Below are 20941 nucleotides of genomic sequence, written 5' to 3'. Positions count from 1 at the left end.
ACATAAAGCGTTTAACTACAAACTAAATGGGTGTGTTAACATATACTTTTTTCCTGTTATGTTTTGCCTAACTGGAACTGAATGGTGGAAGTCTTGTACCATTTTGGAGTCACTTGAAAGAATAAATGATGTGGATCTGTCATATCATGAAGAATATGAATGACATTCTCATTAGTCGCAGAGACAAACATGTGTGCTGGTCTTTGCCTCATAGAAGTAGAATATATAATGAGGGAATGAATTGTGTTATCTGGCTTGCATTGATTAACCTAACACAGTGAGGGAAAAATGCTTTGCTAAATGTGTCACAGAAGTGATTCTTGGTATTCACGGAACACTTCGTATTGGGTTTGTATGACCAATGTGCACAATAGTAAATTCTCATTGTTTAAAGTTCATTCAGTTACAAGTTACCCAAAATGCAGCACGTCCACTGTAATGGCTTTGGTAAAAATGATCAAACATGTCATGTATATAATTGGTAAACTGAGTGTGACTAGTATTTAGATTTCAGTACTTGGCTGTTATCAGGGGGAATATGCAAGATAGCATAAATATTTGAGAACAGAATTCGTAAGATGTTACGTTACGTTAGGGTACAGACCTAGGGCTAGTGTTAATGGTGAGTGCATTTAGAGTTAACAGTCAGTGGGATGGTTAATTCGTCTGTCACATGTTTACGTATGCTAAGTTACATATTCCCCTGAGACCAGGTTGTTTGTGACAAGCAACTGGTGATGAAGGTTCGGTATTGTTACTGTGCATTTTTGCCTCTGGGGGGCAGGTTTGAGTCCTTGTGAAATAAGCTACTTCAACATTATTTTGATAATGCGCTCAATGTCTCCATTCGCATTTATTTTGGGGGATACTTTATTAACATGACCAAAGCTAAAGAATGCATATTTATAGATACGCAAACATGTACCCAATTATTAAAAGCATCAACATGTTTTAGTTGGAATGATGATAGAAATGTGTAATGCAGGGGAATTGATGACCTTTCCAAATAAACTGATCACCAATGGGACATGTATCAATAGTGTTGTCTCTGCTATGAATAATAGCTTAACATAGTAGGGTACATTACCATCCATTTTTATGGACCTTTTTGTAGCGAATCCTATTTATACATTGCTGTGGTTTCGAAATGAACAAAGCCTAAAAATTCTAAACGTTGGCCTATAATAAACTGTGAAAGAAAGAAAGAAGCGCCACTTAGGGCGGGTCTTGTCTCATGGAAGTGGGGGGTGTAACTAACCTATACACGCAAAGACAATCAAGCTAGGATGTTTGAGTTTCCATGCGCAGGCAGCGGTCAGGGAGGTGAGGCCGGGCATTTACCCCTTACACTGGCCTCTTCGATGCTTTTCTAATCACAACACTGCAGCTACAAACGCTATAGGCATTATATTATAATTTTTTCCCACAGACAGTTTATTATGGCTAGCAAAGTGGTCATGTGAATTGATTTGGGTAATAAATAGAACACCAGTGGAAAAGACGGCTACACCGGAAAGGAGAGGGAAGGATGGATAACTCGAAAGTGCAAATGGTGAGTTTCGATCGAGTTCGCTTGCCGCAGGCCGCCTGTTTCATTTGGCACGGTGCCCCATTTTAGTTGGCCTACAGTAAGAAAAAAATGGCAACAACGGACGTGGAAGTAATGTTTTTGTTAAGCGGTTTTGAAACTACAAAACAAATAAGACTACATTTTGTAAACTGGTCGGGGATTCGCTGACCTTATTCCTCAGCATGTTTTAACATTGTTGAGCAGAGGCCAGGGACACTTCGGGAAAACTAGAAAATACTGTTGGACACGTCATGTGTTTGCTTTGCCCTACACCACCACGCAGATAAGCTATATCACATTTAAAGAAAATATAATTGTAGATTGGAATGCAACTTGGTGGTCGATCGGATCTCGTAATTTAAACTTTCGATAACGTCTTCAATTGACCATTATAACTTTGTTGGTTAGTCATAATTTTAAGCAAATCTGTTGGCATTATTTTACTGTATTTTACAACATGCGTGAGATTTATTTTTTTTCCCCAAAAAAGTTTTAGTCGCTCCATGTGTTTCTGTAGGTCTGTAGATTATTTTAAAAAATGAATTAAGTTGATCATCAGTAGTAATTTCGTTAGTTTGTATGGTTTTTAATCTAACGAAATTGCTTTGAATTTGTTTGGAATTTATTTATTTGCCTTGTTGACTTTTGTGATAGATCGTTGTATCTATTTAGAAAATAAAATGCAGCCTACTACTTTTTTATTTTATCTTTGAACATGAGGAAAAAATAAACAAAAGCCAATTATAGAAATGTTGTTAAATCTCAGTACCGCCATTTTACTTCAGGTTACCCTGGAGGCACTACTGTATGTTAGTTGATTACGCGAGTTGTGGAGGCTCTACCTAGTTGCGGTTAAACCAAGAGGTGTCTTTGCTTTGTGCTGTCATACATTCTACATTTAACTATAGCCAAAACCCCAAGAAGATAATCTCACGACCCTGTAACTACGTACACATCGGACAAATAAGGTTTTCAATTGTTGAGGGGGAAAACCTTAAAGCCCCAGTGAGGAAAATAATTGACGTCTTTAAACCATATTTTCTACGTCGTATACTCATGGTGGTATCTCTGTGTACATTGGTTATGAATTACTCTGACAGTCAAGAGGACAAAACAATATCCTTCTATTTGAAAATATATTTTCTTGGACAATGTATTTACTCTACATTTGGTCCCACTTCTCCCCCAATAGCCCAGCCTATCCCAAGAAGGCGGTGGACTGGGTCTTGGTCTTGGCAGCCCAGTCGGGGTGAGATTAGAAGCCGTGATGGAGCAACTGCAGAGGCACCAGGAGGCTAAGCTGGAGATGGACCGGCAGGAGAAACACCTCCGCCAGGCCCAGATGATGTTTGCTAAACAAGTAGCTGTGTCCCGGGCTACAGGGGCTCCATTGGACTCTGCCTTCCTGGGCAAACGGGTAGAGGTGGCCGGGACAGATACAACGCCTCAGATGGGCCGACCACAGACCGGGCTTGGCGGTAATAACATCTACGCCAGCAGTCTGAGTGGTGTGTATAGGGGATGTGTGAACGGAGAGGACGGACTGGGAGGTCAGGGGTCGGATGAAGAGGAGGATGACCAAGAAGAGAGGGTGGAGGGTGAAGAGAGTAGTGAGGATGACGAGGTAGGGGTGGAGCATGGCCATATGACCAAGATGTCTCCCCTCCAACCGGAACGTTCCTTCTCTTCTTTTCCTGTGTATTCCACCTCTCCGTTGGCGGTGTCTAAACACAGGCCCATTTCCCCACCTATGAATGTGAAGCAAGAGGCAGAGGAGAAGGACCTGTCCCCCACAGAACAGCACTCCTTCACGTCGCCCAATGGGTTTGGAGATTGGAGTTTTGACGATGGACCTTTCAAACAAGTAAGTGCATCTTCACTCCTAGACTTACTAAAAAGGCCTTGTGCTACAGTCAAAAACCTGAGGCACGGTCCAGTAAACAAGAAGGGTGTATGTCGGGGAGCCGAATGACAACCATAGAAAATGCATGAAATAATTCAGCACCGTTTGAGGCTGGTGGCGTGTTTGACGGATGCTGTGCTTATGGTTTTCCACATGTAGCATACAGTGTAACCTACACAGCTTTTTATGCTCCAAGACTGGTAATGGATTTTCTCCTTGCTGACCTGTCGTAGCAGTTTCCTAGTTTAGCGAAGAACACCGGTGGTGTCTGCTGTCGGCTTACAGCCAAATGCTGCGTGGTCTTTTTTAATCTGTGTCTTTCCATTGAACTGTTTAATTGTGTCCCTTAGTACTTCAGTGAAGGGGAGAAAAGGGTTGTGGTTATTTATTTTTTCTTTTCCGATTACATTGTTTTGTTTCCATACTTTAATTCCCTGGTTCCGGCCCACCAGACAGACAGAACCACGCTGGCTGTGGCCCACCAGACAGACAGAACCACGCTGGCTACGGCCCACCTGTCTGTGCTCCTGCTTACAGCTCCATTACGTGGGGTTAGGCAGTGAACTGTGGGGAAACGGCTTGCTATTCACCCCCCCTCTATGTTACTCCACGTGTCCTCCTGGCCCTCTGCCTGACAGGAGCGTTTATTCAGCCAGGTGCTTTAGGCTTCTCCAACCTCATGTCTCTGTTTGACTTCTTGGATGTGTCCCAAATCTCAACATGTTAACTGTACAGTGCACCACTTCTGACCAAAGCCCCTTTGACCCTGGTTAAAAGTAGTGCTAACTAGGAAAGAGTGTGCTATTTGGGAGGCTGTCCGCCACACTTCTCAGCGAGGGGTTCTTGGCAGAACGACGTAGCCTTGGCCTCGGTCCAAAATGCACTGTTTCCATGAATGGGAACTACTGGAAGCAGCTGGTTCAGAAAGGAGTTGGTTGTAAACTGAGTGGATAGTACATGTGAATGGATATGCATATTTTTTTGGCAATCCCAAGCATTTCCGTCACAAAGCCCAAAGACTGAAGAGAGATTTGGCAAAGGCTGGGGAGAAGAGAGAAACAAAACAGCCAATGAGATTAGATCTCCTCAATCACAGGTGCCTAATCTCAAACATTAAAATAAGTATTTCTTTTTGAAAGGGGTAATCGGTTCTTTAAACAGTCTTCTGGTTTTGTTATGGGGTTGGCCATTCCCCTTTCCTTTCATCTTTACTGTAGTATTGCTCTGGTTATAGACACCCAGTCTCGGCTGTCATGAAAGTGCAGTATTGATGTGACCACGTTGCACCTGAATCCCCACCAAGCAGTTCAATTACTTTTACGTGTAAAAAATCTCAATGTTCTTGGTGTAACGATGCTGCCAGTGGTAGACAAAATATAGGGACGGAATACACAATCTCTACTCAGCATTGACATTACACATAACTAGACTCTGATTTTACATGATTATATATCCAGTTACTTCAGTAACAAAATAAATTCCCTAACTCTGCTAACTGAAACCTGTCTCTCAGTGCGACAGAAAAAGTACTTTGGGAAAAAAACTTGGCCTGCCCCATTGTTTTAATTGCCTTTCATCTTTACTGCACCCGGAAGAATTGTTCTCTCTCCGACCTAGTTTCAGTTGTCATTAAATGCGGGGGTGGAGTGGGAATGGTTTGATGATACTGTCTGTGAAAAGGGTAGCAGATGCCATAAAAGTAATTTACAAATGAGTGGAGGATGGGTTTTAATGTAGTTTTTATTTTATTTTTACCCTGTAGACGACGCAAATCCAGTCAATCTCTAGATTTACCTAATAGCTTCCTTTGCTAATTGTTAAAAAGTGGCTTGGATTTAACATATGGTGCTGTTGTTTTGTCCATGTGCGGATTAAGCTTTAGTCTTATAATAAACAGCTACTTTTAATGGGAATCTCTTTTTATTAAATATTTCACTGTAAGAAAGGTTAATATTTTATCACTGTGGCTCTTTGAGATTTGGCAACTCTAATATTACCTACTCCTGTATTTGACTGACTGTGCACAGGCAGTCAGACGAACGGGCCTTCATTGTCTGTTCTTTGTGTCCCCCTCCTGCGGCCCCACCGCCTGTTCACACTCACCCCTGAGTCATTAATGGGTTTTAATCACAGTCGCCAGTGGGACTACATTACAGCTGCGCATGATCAGAAAATACACAACGCCTGCTGTAAAATATAGTTGTGGATTTCATGTTGTGGGGCTATTTTGCTTCCACATTCTGGGTCCCTCGTTAAGGTCGACTGCGTAGTTAACATCACTGAGGACCAGGATAGTTTCAGTAACCCTGTGTGCGTATCAAAATCCACAGAGACAATTCGTGGCCACAAATTCAGACGTTGCAGTGGTCATCTCAGTCTCAGGAGAAATTGATCAAAAACCTTTGGTACAAATTGAATAGTGCAGTCCGCAAAGATTAAACAAAGGATTTCAATGATCTTGAAAATTTCAGCATTGGTGTACTTTGTCAACCCCCAGCCCGTTATACATTATTTAAAATGACAAATGAAAATGTATCAACTAATATTTCCAGGTTTACCATGAAAGCAATTCTGCACTCGGCTAAATTAGTCACATTGACCACCCCCTGGTCATTGCAGAATTCAGTGGTTGCTTGGCAACCTGGCGGCTTTGTGGCACAGTTTGGCACAGCTGCACCTGATCAATGGCGATTATGTACACACATACTCACACTATTCCGACTTGGCTTTCATTGATTGTTCTGAACTGTCTAAACTAAGCGAAGGAGGTCCTGTCTCAACATTTGTACTACTGTCCTGTTTGGAATGGAACCCTCTGCATTGTTACTCATTGGCTGTTAGAGCTCCCAGGGGGGCCAGGAGGAGGTGGCCTGGAGGGCGGTATGCACGTGTGCCCTCTGCTCAACTTGATTCACAACCTTTTCAGTGCATTTCTCTGAGTGCCAACATGAATACTCATTAAAGGGTGGGAGTTGGGACTAGGCTGACTGGCTGGTGATTGGAGGGTAGTGATATATATTTTTAAAGGGGTGTGGTTGAGGCAGTTGGTGATTGGAGGATATTGATTTTTAAAGTGGTGGAGTTGAGGCTGGCTGTTGATTGGAGGATAGTGATTTTTAAAGGGGTGGGGCTGGGCTGGCTGGCGATTGGAGGATAGTTAAGTGTATGTGGCTCTAGTGAAAGGGAAGTGGTGCCGGGAACTATTTTCCCCTTCTGTCAATTGACCTGCTGTCCATTCCTCGGGCTGAATATTTTATGTAAACATACTTTTTGACATGCATTGTGTTAAAGCATAGTGTCAAGGATAAGGGTTACTAAACTATAGAATAATCAGCCCAGAGTCAGATGTTTGGGTACACTAAATTCAAGGAGAACACTGGGTATCTCATTGAAGTTAGCCTATTAGAAAGACTTCTCATTGACCTTATTTTATAACGCTGCTTTTACAAACCACGTTTTGTTCTTGTCACCTTTTCTGTTCAAATTTTTTTTGGAGGTATTAGTCCAACTTATATTTTTTAATGCTGTTGTAATTCCAGATATTCAGTTACTTAGGATTGGTTAGATATTTTCCATGTTATGTTACAAAGACTTACATGTAACTCTGTCCTAGACCAGAAAATCTTGTTTAGGTTCCACCCTTGAAGTCTGATGCAAGATGCTAATACATTATCACTAAAAATAGGTGTGGGAACAGTTGGGTGCCCATATTGAGATAACATACTGTTTTCTGTTGAGAGATGTGTCTCTGCTGTTTTGGGTTGAAATTTGTCTGACCTCTGTTAATTCCGTTGAAACAGTGGAGGGCCACAGACACGCCCCCTGTTTACAGACTCCACCATTGGCACTCATTGCAAAAATTGTGGGAAAAGTATATAAATACTTCAATACATACATTTGATACAAAGATTACATTAGAAACTATTTGTAAAGTGTTTGTCCTACAGAGAGAGCTAGGTGTTTAAAACGCATTTGATAGTTGGGTTTCTCTGCTTTTCACCCTGGGTGACCAGAGAATTTACAGACCGATATTTCCACCAAGTGGCCAGACATCCATTTTTAATATGAATGCACCAATAAGAAAATGTTGGACCAATTGTGATCTTTTGTCATTTCTCTACACATGTACTGGCATAAATTAAATAAATGCTTTTGATGATGTTTCTTATTTCAAGAAATGTTAATTCAGTCATACACAAGTTATCTTTCTATATATATTATGAAATTGCTTTCCAAACATGTCTGATAATGAATGAAAAAGGGTATAAATTATATGATAAATACTTTATGTAATTGTACATTATACAATACCTGGCTATTAATGTAGTTAATAAGGTAGTTAATGTATTTTACACTCAAAACTGCTTTGACAAATGCGGTTGATGTCTTTTGATAGGGAGAAATTTACTAAGGAGTAATATATTTAAATTGGCTGTGTTTCTGAAGATTAAGTGCTCTGACTGTTTGAAGGCTTAAAAAGGATTAGGTCTTTGGGGCAGTTACATTTTTGGTTAAACATCAAATGTGGCAGGTATATTCAAATGCTAACAGACACAAATTTTGGCAGCCAACCCCCATCCCATTACACCATAGTACACAATATGAATGACTGTGCTGTATAATGATTCCGGAGAATATATATATATATATTTTAACTTGACACGTTATCTATAAATCCAGAAAATTCCATTCATGTGTTTAACAAAAACTTTATTTTGCTGTGAAGGCTATGGTGAAGGCCATGATTGAGTGTCACAGTAAAATGAACCCAGCGAAAAAGATGGAAAGCACAATCTGCCTGAAATATCGGGGATCAACAATTATTACACTTTTGATACTGATTGCTGGCCGATATATAGTTGCATCCCTAATTATTGTCTGATTGAATGATTGGGTTATTATTAGCTCTTGTTCATCCATCCACAAGACACAGGAAATATAAAGTGTCAGCAGGCTGAATCGTAGGTAACCCCCATGGAAACATAATGTGTGGCTGTATGTTCTGGTGATGTGGAGGGCATCTATTGATGCGTTTGTTTTTTTGTTGTGTGCAAGTCATTGGGTTGGTCCATGTGTGTGGAGCAAACAGTTGGAATATATATGATGAATTTGCCTGTCACATTATTGCCTGTCAACTTTTTTTACGGAGTCACGTGGTAGGTTTCTAAAATCGTATCTGCGGCACACAATTTCTCCATCTAAAAATGAGTGAATTTGACCCATTAAAAAAAATGAAGATAATTTGATTGATTATCCAATGGCTTAGCATCATCTAATGGTAAAAAGGTGCCAAAGAAGTGTGTTTTTATGTGGCTAATTATGAAAGGCATTAATGTGAATATGTCAGACAGCAGGTGTTTCTGATTTAGAAACTTAATAAAAGCTAACCCAAACCAAAAAGTACGCTGAAAAATTATCTAGTAGAAGAAATCATTTTAATGGAAACATCAGAAGCCGGATTGTCGAATATTCCTCTTCAAAGTCAAGTATATCATATTTTGACTATAATTATGACCTATTGATGTAAATCGTTGTGCAATATTATAAACCTAAGCTCTGGCCATTGTCTTTGAGGTGGGAGAAGTGCATTTCTACTTAACAAAATGCAATTAAAATGGATTTATTTTAGAATAGTTTTTCAACAATCTTCACAAATAAAATAAATAAATAAATGTAATTTTAGATTTTTACACCCCAGTGACTCAATAGATGCTAGACTCATGTTGGCGTTGGTTACAAATGTTAGATGTTTTGGGTAAGTCTCTAAAAGCTTTATTTACCCGTTCATCTAAATTCTTCAGGCTCTGTTGATGTGTTTGGGATCATGGCTGGACTGCAATTTTCATGTCTTACCACAGAGTTCTGACCTTAATCCATTGCGATGTTTGCATTTCTTTTGCTGTTTATTCATTGATGCGTTATTGTGTAGTAACTACAATGTATTTGACCGAGCCACGGTTTTCTCCCATCACAATAACTGAACTTTGCAGTTTTAAAATCCGCAATTAACTAACTGTATTTTAGACGTCTAGGTTGTTTTAATAAGTAATTCATAGCATTATCACAAACCTGACAATGCTGAAAGAGCTACTCAGTATCTGATTATCCCCATACAGTAAAGTGATTGGTAGAAAAATAAAGAAAAAAGAAAAACAAGAGCTCCTTGGTCTTTATAGTCAAGTCTGTGCTTGAAATTCAATTCTTGACTGAGGAATTCTATTGATGTTCTGTGTATGGAGGGACAGAGAAAATAATAGTAGTTTAAAAATAACGTAAATCCCTGTAATGTCACTTATTTTGAGTTGTTAAACCAAATTTGAAACCTGAGCTAACTCTGGCTAGCTTAACAACTTATGACAACTTCTACAGTAACTTTATCTCTATTTTATTAAAATGTATGAAATTCTATTATAAGTATAATGTCTAGATGATGACAAACCCACATCGATTTGAATCCCAATTTGTAATTCAACAAAGTGTTCAAAGTCAAAAAGACTTATACTGCCATTGTGTTGCCACCGGGCCAAGGCCGCCATTGTTGAATCTCTGCGTTTGACCAGCTGACCATGAGATCCTGGAGCTTACTCCCCTGGATGAAGTCTTAAGATCCGCTCTGATAATAGCCCAGAGCACAGCAAGGGGCCGGATAAATGATTTTGACTCGTGGAGGCGAGAGTGGGGGCCCTGTAATTTCATTAAAGATTCGCCCCGGTTCCCCCACCCCCCACAGTGTCAGTGAAGTGTGTCAGGGATAAGATTTCACTGGTGGTGTCTGGCCGGCAGCAGCTGCACTGTAATTAAGCTCATTAATGTGTAGGATTTTGCTTTTACGAAGAGATCTGAAGAGTTGCCGTATTGCCGTTAGGTTTCCATACATATTTGGAAATGAACATTCCATGTTAATTGTGCAGGTCATCCTTTATATAAATAAAAACAAAATATCTGTATAACTTTTAGATTACAAAGGCCCATTCATGCAGTTAGAAAATATGTAGTATTACATATGAAGACCTAGTAGTTACCATATTGTTGACTGAAAGTCTGACTAGACAATAAGAGCAATAATAAGAACATTAATTCCCATGCGATCACATCCACAGGCCATTCTCCTCACAGGCTGTTCCACTCTGCGGCCCACGCTAACCCCAGCCTGCCCGTGGCCTTTTACATCTTATCGTCTTTGCTCTCCAACTTTCAGAGTGTAGCATTAGAGTTCATCATTTTAACATCATTATTCTAATTAACTATGAATTATAGCACTCTCATTTTATTGAATAAAATACTAAAGTGGAGATTGGAGGGTCATTCTAATGGCTTGCATCAACTAAATAGGTTTTGTCTGCTAGCCAGTGTTGTCTTGAGTTTTGCACCGAGGCAGTGCCAAGCTTGACCACATCTTGCTTCCTGCCTCTCGGATGGCTAATTGAGTTCATTAGAGAGACTCTAAAGAAAAGGGTTTTCCATTATTAAAACGCAGTTCTGTTGCTTGCCCGTATTAACGCCGCGCTAGCTGTTCAGTGTCTCTGAGTAAAAGCTGGGGGAGAAACCATGTTGCTGAGATCATTGTGTCCTTGAAGCAAAGGAAACAAACTGATTTGACTAACCAAATATACAGCTGTTTAAACGGTGGAACGCCTCTCACGGGTGGGGCATCACACTGCCTCTGCAGGCTTGCCTTCTTCACTAAGTGCATTCTGGTGCTATTTGTTCTCCAGGTGAGCGACACGCACCCAGCTATCCACGTGATGTAAAAGAAAACATGATTCATCAGACCAGGCCACCTTTGTGATCCAGTTCTGATGCTCATGTGCCCACTGTAAGGCACTATCGGCAGTGGACAGGGGTCAGCATGGGCACCCTGACTGGTCTGCGGCTATCTTTCTATCAGTACCAGCAGTAAAAAAAAAATCTGCATTTTGAGCTACAGTAACTCATATGTTGGATTGGACCACTCGGGCCAGCCCCTGTCGCCGGTTCACCGCTTTTCCTTCCTTGGACCACTTTTGATATGTCCTGACAACTGCAGACCGGGAGCACCTCATAAGGGCTGCAGTTTTGGTGATGCTCTGACCCAATTGTCTAGCCATCACAATTTGTCTCTTGTCAAAGCCGCTCAGATCCTTACACTTGCCCATTTTTCCTGCTTCTAACACATCAGTTTTGAGAACAGAATGTTCCCTGGCTGCCTAATATGTCCCACCCATTGACAGGTGCCATGATAACAAGATTATCAGTGTTATTCACTTCACCTGTCTGTGGTCATTATGTTATGGCTGATTGGTGTATATAAATAAAGTTACACCCAGTGCAGTGCCTCACCTGAAATCCAAGCCGTGTTTAATAGCTGGCTGAAGACTGACGATCCGGGTGAGAAACCGTGTCAGAAGTGTTGGGCAACGGGATGGCTTCTAAATTAGATTTTGTGCGTGTCTGCATGTTTTTGTGTACAACGTGTGTATTTGTTTGTTTCCAGAAAGGCAGTGTGGGCTGGGCTGAGGAGAATGAAGGTGGGAAAGCGAGAGGCGAGCCCTCCAGAGACTTCGCCAAGGTAATCAGATTAGATAATGAACAGATGAAATGTGAAGCTAAGCAACCGATGAGGCACTTAAAGCCCTTAATCAAGACCATTGACATTTAGTTTTTTAGCAGATGGTCCTGCAGACTGCAGACGGTCAGACTCATCTCTGTTTTATGACCTGGGAACATAAACAAAAAAGCAGTGTAGTAGAATGTTGTGGTGAAAATTCTATTTGTTAAATCAGTTTTGGTTAGTCTAATGTCGGTAGAAATTCTGTGTGGCCTTGTTACTGCGTTCAGGCGTGTTAATGCAAATAATAAAAATAATCGACACCAAATTATTTTATCTGAATGGTAAATTTGTTTAGAATCTTGCCTTTTTATTGTATCGACTGCATTAATGATTAGTGAAGGAACAGAGGTCTGTCAAATTTTTGCTAAACTGTAGTGCATGCATTTGATCTGTGGGTTGCCGTGGGTATTGAACTCACCCCCTACTGGCCTTTCAAGCCTAATTCTACAACATCTGAGCCACACAGGACCACTTAACTCAGTGATCAATCTATTAACCCATTTCAAATCCCCCCTCCAGCTGTATGAACTGGACAGTGATCCGAACCGAAAGGAGTTCCTTGATGAGCTGTTTGTCTTCATGCAAAAACGAGGTAAAGCTCCACACTTCAGCGCGCCAGTCACACAAAATTTGGTGATTGTGTGTGTTTTAATGTGCATGTTCTAATAAAAGCATGGAACTCAAGTTAGCCATTTCCTCTCATTTCCTCTTTCATGTGTTTGAATGAGCTTTCCATTGTTTCACTATCGTCACCTTATGTTAGTAAAGATCTGAAATACAGTGCTAAAAAATATAGAAGGAAACACTAAAATCTGTAACCGTTCTCATCTGTGAAGAGAACAGGGTACCAGTTGCGGTCCTGCCAATTCTGCTTTTCTCTGGTGAATGCCAATCGAGCTACACAGTGCTGGGCTGTGAGCACAGGTCCCATTAGAGGATGTTGAGCCATCATGCCACCCTCATGGAGTCTTTTTCTGACAGTTTGGTCAGAAACATACACCAGTAGCCCACTGGAGGTCATTTTGTAGGGCTCTGGCAGTGCTCCTCCTGTTCCTCCTCGCACAAAGGAGCAGATACCAGTCCTGCTGCTGGGTTGATGCCCTTCTACGGCCCTGTCCAGATCTCCTTGTGTAACGGCCGTCTCCTGGTATCTCCTCCATGCTTTTGAGACTGTACTTGGAGACACAGCAAACCTTCTTGCGACAGCACATGGATGTGCCATCCTAGAGGAGGTGGACTACCTGTGCAACCTGAAGGGGTTGCAGTTACCACCTCATGCTATCGGTTGTGACAAGGACACTAGCAATACGCAAAACTAGAGAAGAATCAGTCAGGAAAGGATAAGGACAGAGCAATTGTGTGTGGCCACCACCTGCAAAACCATTGTCTTACTGTTGCCTCTCCAGTGCACTTGTTCTCACTTTCATTTGCACAGATTGATATCCCTGAAGTTTAATTGACTTAGTGTTTTACTGTAATGATTACGTGTTCCCTTAATATTTTGAGCAGTGTAGAAATACTCTTGCACACTGATGCATGCAAGTAGTGATGGCCAAATGAGGCTTCGTTAGCGTTATTTTAACAGCAGGATATTATGCTGGCAACACTCAGATTTTCTTTATCACAATAAATGCCATCATTGAAATGTATAAGGCAATATAGTTAATAATCTAGTCTGTAAAAAAGAACAGCCATGAACAATATTGAAACGGACGTTAAACATAAAATGTGCAAACTAGAGTACCTTAAATATTTCAGTGATGGCTTTTATTTTGAAAACAAAATTCTCATTTAGCGCTGCTAGCATAATATTCTGCTACTAGAAGAACGGTAATGAAGTCTCGAATGGCCATCACTACATGCAAGTGTTATAATTGAATGGAAGAAATGCTGTTTTGGTCAAATGGTGAACAGTGTTCATATATGGTATCCTAGCCAATCACAATACACAATCAATTATGACATCATAATTATGTCAATGCAGCAGTGGAATGAACGTCTATAATATGAAGAATAATCACAATATAACTATGCACATCCGATAATCAAAAATAGCAGTAATTCATGAACATATAATAAATGATTGTCATTCAGTCAGGACATGTACGAAGGTTGGAGGATACATAATATAAATACAGCACTATAATAGCCAACCACAACAATTAGGATACATGTTAGACAAAATGTTTTTTTGACCTGTGGCTCCCCTCAATAAAAGGGTTTAAGAGGCATATATCTAACCTTTGTCCTAGTTGCCATGTTTGAGGGTTTTCAGTCCTTCGGGCCCCTATAAGAAAATGTAGCCATTTTAAAAATGGTGTCCTGATAGTCTTCCAGCTACATTTTGAGACTGCTTTCATTATTTATTTCTTCATTTATATATATTTAAATAAAAAACTGATGGATAACAAGGTTTGTGGATTCAGGGCCTCTAATATTCCATTATGGCCATGTCATACTGTTTGATATAGCACCATCAACACTTATCTCACATTACTGAGGCTAAGGTGGTGTGGTATATTGCCAGTTTATCACAGCTGAAGGCTGTTCTTACAAAAATCTTAAATCCAGTTTTCTGATTTAAGATTTAAATGACATGGGGAAGGGAGTTCATAACTAACCAGTGATCAACAAAATAGTGGTTCACCAGTTTGGTATTTCCTCACTTTGTGTTTGTTTTAAGAGTCAGACAGTGGCTTAGTATCCACATAAAGGTTACTAAGCAAATGACCCACATCAGATCCCTGACATTACTAAAACATTGACAGTAGATCTACTGGTGGATCAGGATCAGGGCTTAGTTTAATCAGCTGTGTTTGCTAGTGCTGGGGAACCCGTGACACTACTCTGGCCTACAGGCCTGTCAACACTAGCCTATACTTTAGTCAATCCAGCCCTTAACTCCCCCCTCGAAAACAAATGTCGTAATTGAGAAAGCATGTGTTGATGTGATTTACACGTGTGCACTCCTGAGGCTAAATTAAGAATTAATCCCAACCCAACAACTGCCCCTTTTATTAATTCACTCTGTTAGGGATTGGCTGTCAGGATGTCAATCATTGGATTCAGTTTGATTGGCAGACCCCTCCTCCTGACCCACCCCCTGGATAACCAATAACTATGCCCTTAACTGAGCTTCATTAGGGGGTCAACCGGTGCCATACTGATTAAGGGCCCTGTTAACCTCAAAAGAAGGGCTACATTATCATGTCACTCTTAGTGATTTGTAACATTCTTAACAAACTCCCGCCCTTTACTGGAATTGGTCGGTCCGTCCAATGTGGCTGCAGCAAATCTGGGTTTAATAGGTGTTATTTACTTAGGTGTTATTTACTGGACGACAACGATTGTTGGCCAGCAATCACTGTCGGACGATTATAGACACAAAAAAATGTCAGCTGTGGGTACTGGCCAAGCATGGTTATCGATGCATCCCTGCTTAGCATTTTATGGTACCTAAATACGTGACTAAAGCTGGAGAACCTCAACATAGTCCATTATAGATAGGTGTCTGGTATTTACATTGGTAATTGTTTTTTTTAACAGCTACCTAGCTACAATGTGGCATCTTCTGGTCATTGTTGCTAAGCTATCTGACCATTTAGAAACTTGACAACACCAACCCTAACTCTACAATGTGAGTGAATGGCTTTTGTGACTGAATCCTCATTAATGTATTTGCCACCATTTTGATTTCCAATTTCGTCCGCTCTACCTGTTTCTCCAGGCACCCCAGTCAACCGCATTCCCATCATGGCTAAGCAGGTCCTGGACCTCTACATGCTCTACAAGCTGGTGACGGAGAAGGGAGGCCTGGTGGAGGTTATCAACAAGAAGATCTGGAGAGAGATCACTAAAGGTCTCCACTTGCCCACCTCCATTACCTCTGCAGCCTTCACGCTACGCACACAGTAAGTCGAGACCTGGCCGATGTTGACTAGGAAAATTCAAGTTGAAGGGCAGGTGCTCTTTTAATATGCCCAATGATAAATCGTTATTTCGTTATTCCATTGCAAAACTGTTTATAAAGATTTTCCTACGGCGTCCCTTAATGAACACTGCCAGGACCTATTGACAACCACCTAACACCACCTGAGGTAGTGTTGTAAGCTCCTGACTCCAGCCCACACGTACCCTAAATGCACCTGCTCAGCAGACTGTCGGCGCTCTTACTCCCGGTCTCCCACTACTGTGCGTACCTGTCTCCCTAGCCTCTCCTTCCTACTGTCCAGTCAATGAAAATAAAATGTGTATAATTACAACTCACAAAGTTATAGTGACTCAAACAGTGGGGAAGGGGATCAGCTGCTTTATGGATAGGGGGATCAGCTGCTTTATGGATAGGGGAATCAGCTGCTTTAGTGTCAGGGGGAGCTGCTGGATATACTGCTTCAGTGATGGGGAGATCAGTGGAGATGTGTAACTGTGCGTGCACAAAATAAGCATCCCATTTTTGTTATAATTTTTTTTTTATTAGGGAATCACAGTAGCTTGTTGTGCATAAATGTCCTCAAATGTCTTTTATGGCACATTATCTGTGTTTAGGCAACGTTTGAGATTTTGCGGGACTGAATAAAATCCAGGCATGCAAACTCCACCACCTCCTCCCATGTCCCCCCCCCCCAGGTATATGAAGTACCTCTACCCATACGAGTGTGAAAAGAAGAGGCTGAGCTCTCCTGGCGAGCTCCAGGCTGCCATCGACGGTAACCGGAGGGAGGGCCGGAGACCCAGCTACAGCAACAGCCTGTACCGCTTCTCGCCCTCCTCATCCACCGCAGCTGCCGGCCAATCCCACCACTCCCTCCTCTCGTCCCCTAAGATGCTCCACCGCCCCTCCGCCGGTCACAATGGCCTCCGCCCCTCCCCCGGCCAGTCTCTGAAGAGACCCGTAGGTGTGTTGGGTTCATGTTTCGTATGTGTAGTGTGGACATGTTTGTATGTGAGGTGGGTTACTAACCGCCCGTGACTACCTTAGATAGCATGATGGGAGAAGACACACAGAGTTGGCCAGAACTCAGATCCTGGGGTGGGGTGGGGGGGGGGGGGGGGCATCTCCGTTGAAGGATGTTTTAATGTAGGTGGTAATTCCAGCCTCATTGGCTGGTCCTTCCGGATTGCCTGATGCGAATACAACGCTAAACGGGTGGTCTGGGAAATTTCATCAGGGTGATGTTGCAGAAATGTACTTTGACTTGCCGAATGTTCTTTAGGCATATAACAGCAAGTGATTATCCCAAGTGACTGTTGCATCTCCGCTCCCTGTGCCGTGTCAGAGGAGATGTCCGCCTCCATGCTCCCCGGCCACGCCCGGTCCCTCGGCCAGCAGCAGCAGCAGATGGCTCAGGCTGCGTCCCTGGAGCACCTCCGAGAGAAGCTGGAGAGAGCCACCGGCGTTGGGGCTGGAGGAGGAGAGGGCCATGACAGGAAGATGGCTCGCCTGGCCGTGGAGGAGCAGCAGCGTATGATGCAGCAGGCCTTCCAGCACAACCTCCTGGCGATGGCCTCCCACTTCAACCCCGGCCTGAAGCAGCTCCGACTCAACAATGGACACGGTGCGTTCAGAGCTCCGCGTGACAGTGGGCAGTTCATGTCCTGGCACGCTTCAAATGGCCGAAGGGTTGTCTGCATCTGAATGTGACCGCTGAAGCGTACAGAACACTTGGGCGCCTTCGCTAGTTCTTTCCCACCACTGACGTATTCTGATGGAGCCTGGTCCAAATGGTGCTTAACTCGTTTGCAGTCTGACCATTGGTCCAAATGGTCCTTAACTCGTTTGCAGTCTGACCATTGGTCCAAATGGTGCTTAACTCGTTTGCAGTCTGACCATTGGTCCAAATGGTGCTTAACTTGTTCGCCGTCTGACCATTGGTCCAAATGGTGCTTAACTCCAAATGGTGTTTGCAGTCTGACCATTGGTCCAAATGGTGCTTAACTCATCCGCAGTCTGTGTCAAGTGTAACATTGGTGTGTTTACTCTCATCTCAATCCTCAACTTGAATTTCATCTTTGTCCCACCTCCAGAGAGTACCAATAAGCAGGACCTTTCTCTCAGCATCTCAACCAACGGGGCTGCCAGCATCAGTGTTTCTGTGGAGGTCAACGGAACACTTTACTCAGGTCAGGGGTCACCACATAATATTTAAAGGATTCTGCAATGTTGTTTATTTTATTATTGTTGAGATATTTCGGACTCGGTCCAGAAACTCCCATGTCGGGATTTTGACCGAATACAATCATACTAAGACCATTGACAAGTTGCCTGACTCCTACCACTGCTATTACTACTGTTACTACTACCAATACAGATATTACTACTAGTTGTAGTACTATTGGTACTACCACTTGTACTGCTTTTACTACTTCCACTATTAAACCGCTACAATTACCACTACTACTTCTACTGCTAGTATTACTACCACCACTAGCTACTTGCAATTTTTTACGTCTGCATTTACCTTGTCAAACTCACTCCCTGCTCATTCCCCTTCTGACAAACCATGATGCCCTTGTTTCACCTTTAGGGATGCTGTTTGCCCAGAAGCCACCTAGTGGTCTCTCTGCAACGTCGGAAACCATGCCTCCTGCAGGACAGAGTGGGTTCAGTGTGTTCTCCTCCTCTCACAGCCCCTCGTCCTCCGCATCCTCCTCTTCCTCGAAGGGGGCCAATTGAGCAATGTTTTCTGCCACATTCGCGCTCCACTGTACCTGTTTGTTATTCAGAGTGGAATTTAAAATAAAGAAAAGAAAAATAATCTGTGAGCTGACCAATCACATCAGAATAATTTCACTTTTCTATTTCCACCACTGGCAACCAACTGTTACCCCTGACAACCAACTGTAATACATCATCTAGAACTGTTACCTGCATGGTCCTCCACTGAACACACTTATTTGCTTGCCCACAAGCAATACATTCTGGGAATATACATTTTTAAAGCCAGGTGAAAACAACTATTTGAGTAATTTCAATTTTTTTGTATGTTTTTATTTTCATTTAATTTTCATTTATTCACTTAACGGATGTTTTTTTTTTTGGCTATGTACCTCAATTATTGGCTCTCATTTCAATTTTAGAGCTTCTAGTATACCAATATTTCCCCAGTGCAAAATAGCTCCACTGCTTGTAACCTCGCTATTGTATTTCTCAAGAAAGGCTAAAGTTTGTTTCTTTTCTGATTAGCTTAAAAAATATCGAAATACTGTATGTTGATTGGGGAATGGAGTGGCTATACTCTGGATGTCTACCTCAGTGATGGTAAAATGTTATTTAGTTATTGCTCCTGTTTGCAATGTGTCCTAGCCGTGAAGATGACAGTAGGAGGCCCTGAGTGGGTTTATTTCTTTTCGAGCTAGGAAGCTAAAGTCCCCCTTAACCTGTTAAACTGTGCACCGGGCGAGGTAAGAACAGAAGCATCCCAAGACTTTGTTGGCCTCTTTTACAATTAAGGAGTAGTTAATGGGGGGGAAAGTATTATTAATGGGGAAGGATGTGATACCACGGATACTTTTAGTAGCAGTTCAGAGGGATGAGATGGTTAACAGGAATACATACACTTTTTACCTCATTTTTGAATTTCCATTTCGGGAAGTGAATTTCTCAGGAACTATTTACACACCAGTGTGGTCTCACCACCGAACACAGGAGTGTTTTCATATAAAAATACACAGAATGTGTCTTAGAACTACCCTTCAGAAATGTTAGAGCTCAAGAACATTTCAGGCGGTGTGAGTCACACTGGAATCAGTCTACCTCGCTCTTTGAAGTCTACCTCATTAGGTACAGTAAATACCTCATTAGAATGTTGATTTGGTCGTCTGCTTTATGGAAGCTGGGGCGTGTTCATTAGGCAAAACGTCGCAAAAACTTATTGAAACAATTAGCAAAGGGCATTTTAATAAAACCAGGGACCTTATTTAATGTAGTAAAACTGTACGTACAATCATGGGGCCACAATCAAAGCCTGGTTCAACACGACTGAATGCTGAGCATTGCGTTTAGAAAGTTGGGCCACTGCCGTTTGCCCGTAGGAAGCATTTTCATGGCACATGATGGAATTAAGAATTAGAATGCTACAGTGATTTAAAACAAAAGATCTACATGTGACACAGTCTTCAACACACTGTGGCAGTTATGTCACCTCATATTTGGATATTTATACAGTGCTGGAATTGTCTACAACTTTGAACTGTGTTCGCAAATCCAAAAGATTAAAGGCCCAACTCTCTAAAGCTGCAATGTGTCACTCTTACACTTTCAGTCGTGTTCAACTGGCCTAACAATCAGGTGTACCTCACACTCCAAAACGAACACACACAATGGCTCGCAGCTCCTCAGCTGTGTGGCTATACCAAAGACCTGTTTTAATGTGTCAATAAGAGACTATTCGATTGTTTTCGGTGTTTGTTCACTCAATGTATATCTGAAGTGGACAAGAGGAAAATGTACTTGAGGAAATAAAAATCTGATATGATGTAGATCTTCCTTTGTTTGTTCTTACAGGCACAGCACTGTCACATTATGTTTTCTGTATTTACTATACTGTAATGATATCTCCACAATATACAGTTTAAGTAACCCTCTAGAATCTGGAGAATGCAATATTGTGTAAAAGCTGTTTGGAAACACCTGCATATAGCTTGGATTATGTTTTACCCTACTGATGAAACTACAGTTGCGCTCAAAGGTGTGCATACCCTTGCAGAATTGGTTATATATGTACCATTTGTAAAGAAAACATTTGATTTCTTATGGGATTCACATTCAACTGTAGGTCATAACCGAATGGCACAATCATAAAACAAAACACGGCAACAAAGATTTTTTCTTTACTGACCCCTGTTCAAAAGTCTGCATTTTCTTAGTTCTTAGTGTGTA

General features: G+C 41.7%; 1 protein-coding gene across 3 annotated transcripts; it reads left to right on the top strand.

Annotated features, from left to right (window-relative positions):
- The first annotated feature begins 1237 nt into the window (after positions 1-1237).
- Positions 1238-20541, top strand: LOC105018313 (AT-rich interactive domain-containing protein 3B). 3 transcript variants are annotated; one of them, XM_010883627.3, is made up of 9 exons: positions 1238-1552; positions 2763-3434; positions 11947-12021; positions 12583-12655; positions 15791-15974; positions 16690-16958; positions 17340-17618; positions 18088-18183; positions 18588-20541. In XM_010883627.3, exons 1-9 carry the CDS (start codon positions 1529-1531, stop codon positions 18734-18736), a joined length of 1821 nt encoding a protein of 606 aa, XP_010881929.1. In that variant the 5' UTR covers positions 1238-1528; the 3' UTR covers positions 18737-20541. The 3 variants fall into 3 exon arrangements, with proteins under 3 accessions (XP_010881929.1, XP_019912094.1, XP_010881930.1); XM_020056535.2 differs by lacking the exon at positions 1238-1552 and adding an exon at positions 1595-1660; XM_010883628.3 differs by lacking the exon at positions 1238-1552 and adding an exon at positions 1620-1973.
- The last annotated feature ends 400 nt before the right edge of the window (positions 20542-20941 follow it).

Source organism: Esox lucius, chromosome 19 (assembly GCF_011004845.1).
Source record: "Esox lucius isolate fEsoLuc1 chromosome 19, fEsoLuc1.pri, whole genome shotgun sequence".
In the NCBI taxonomy this organism is placed as follows: domain Eukaryota; kingdom Metazoa; phylum Chordata; class Actinopteri; order Esociformes; family Esocidae; genus Esox; species Esox lucius.
Note: the sequence above shows the minus strand (reverse complement) of the source record. Positions and strands in the feature narration are given on the sequence as shown.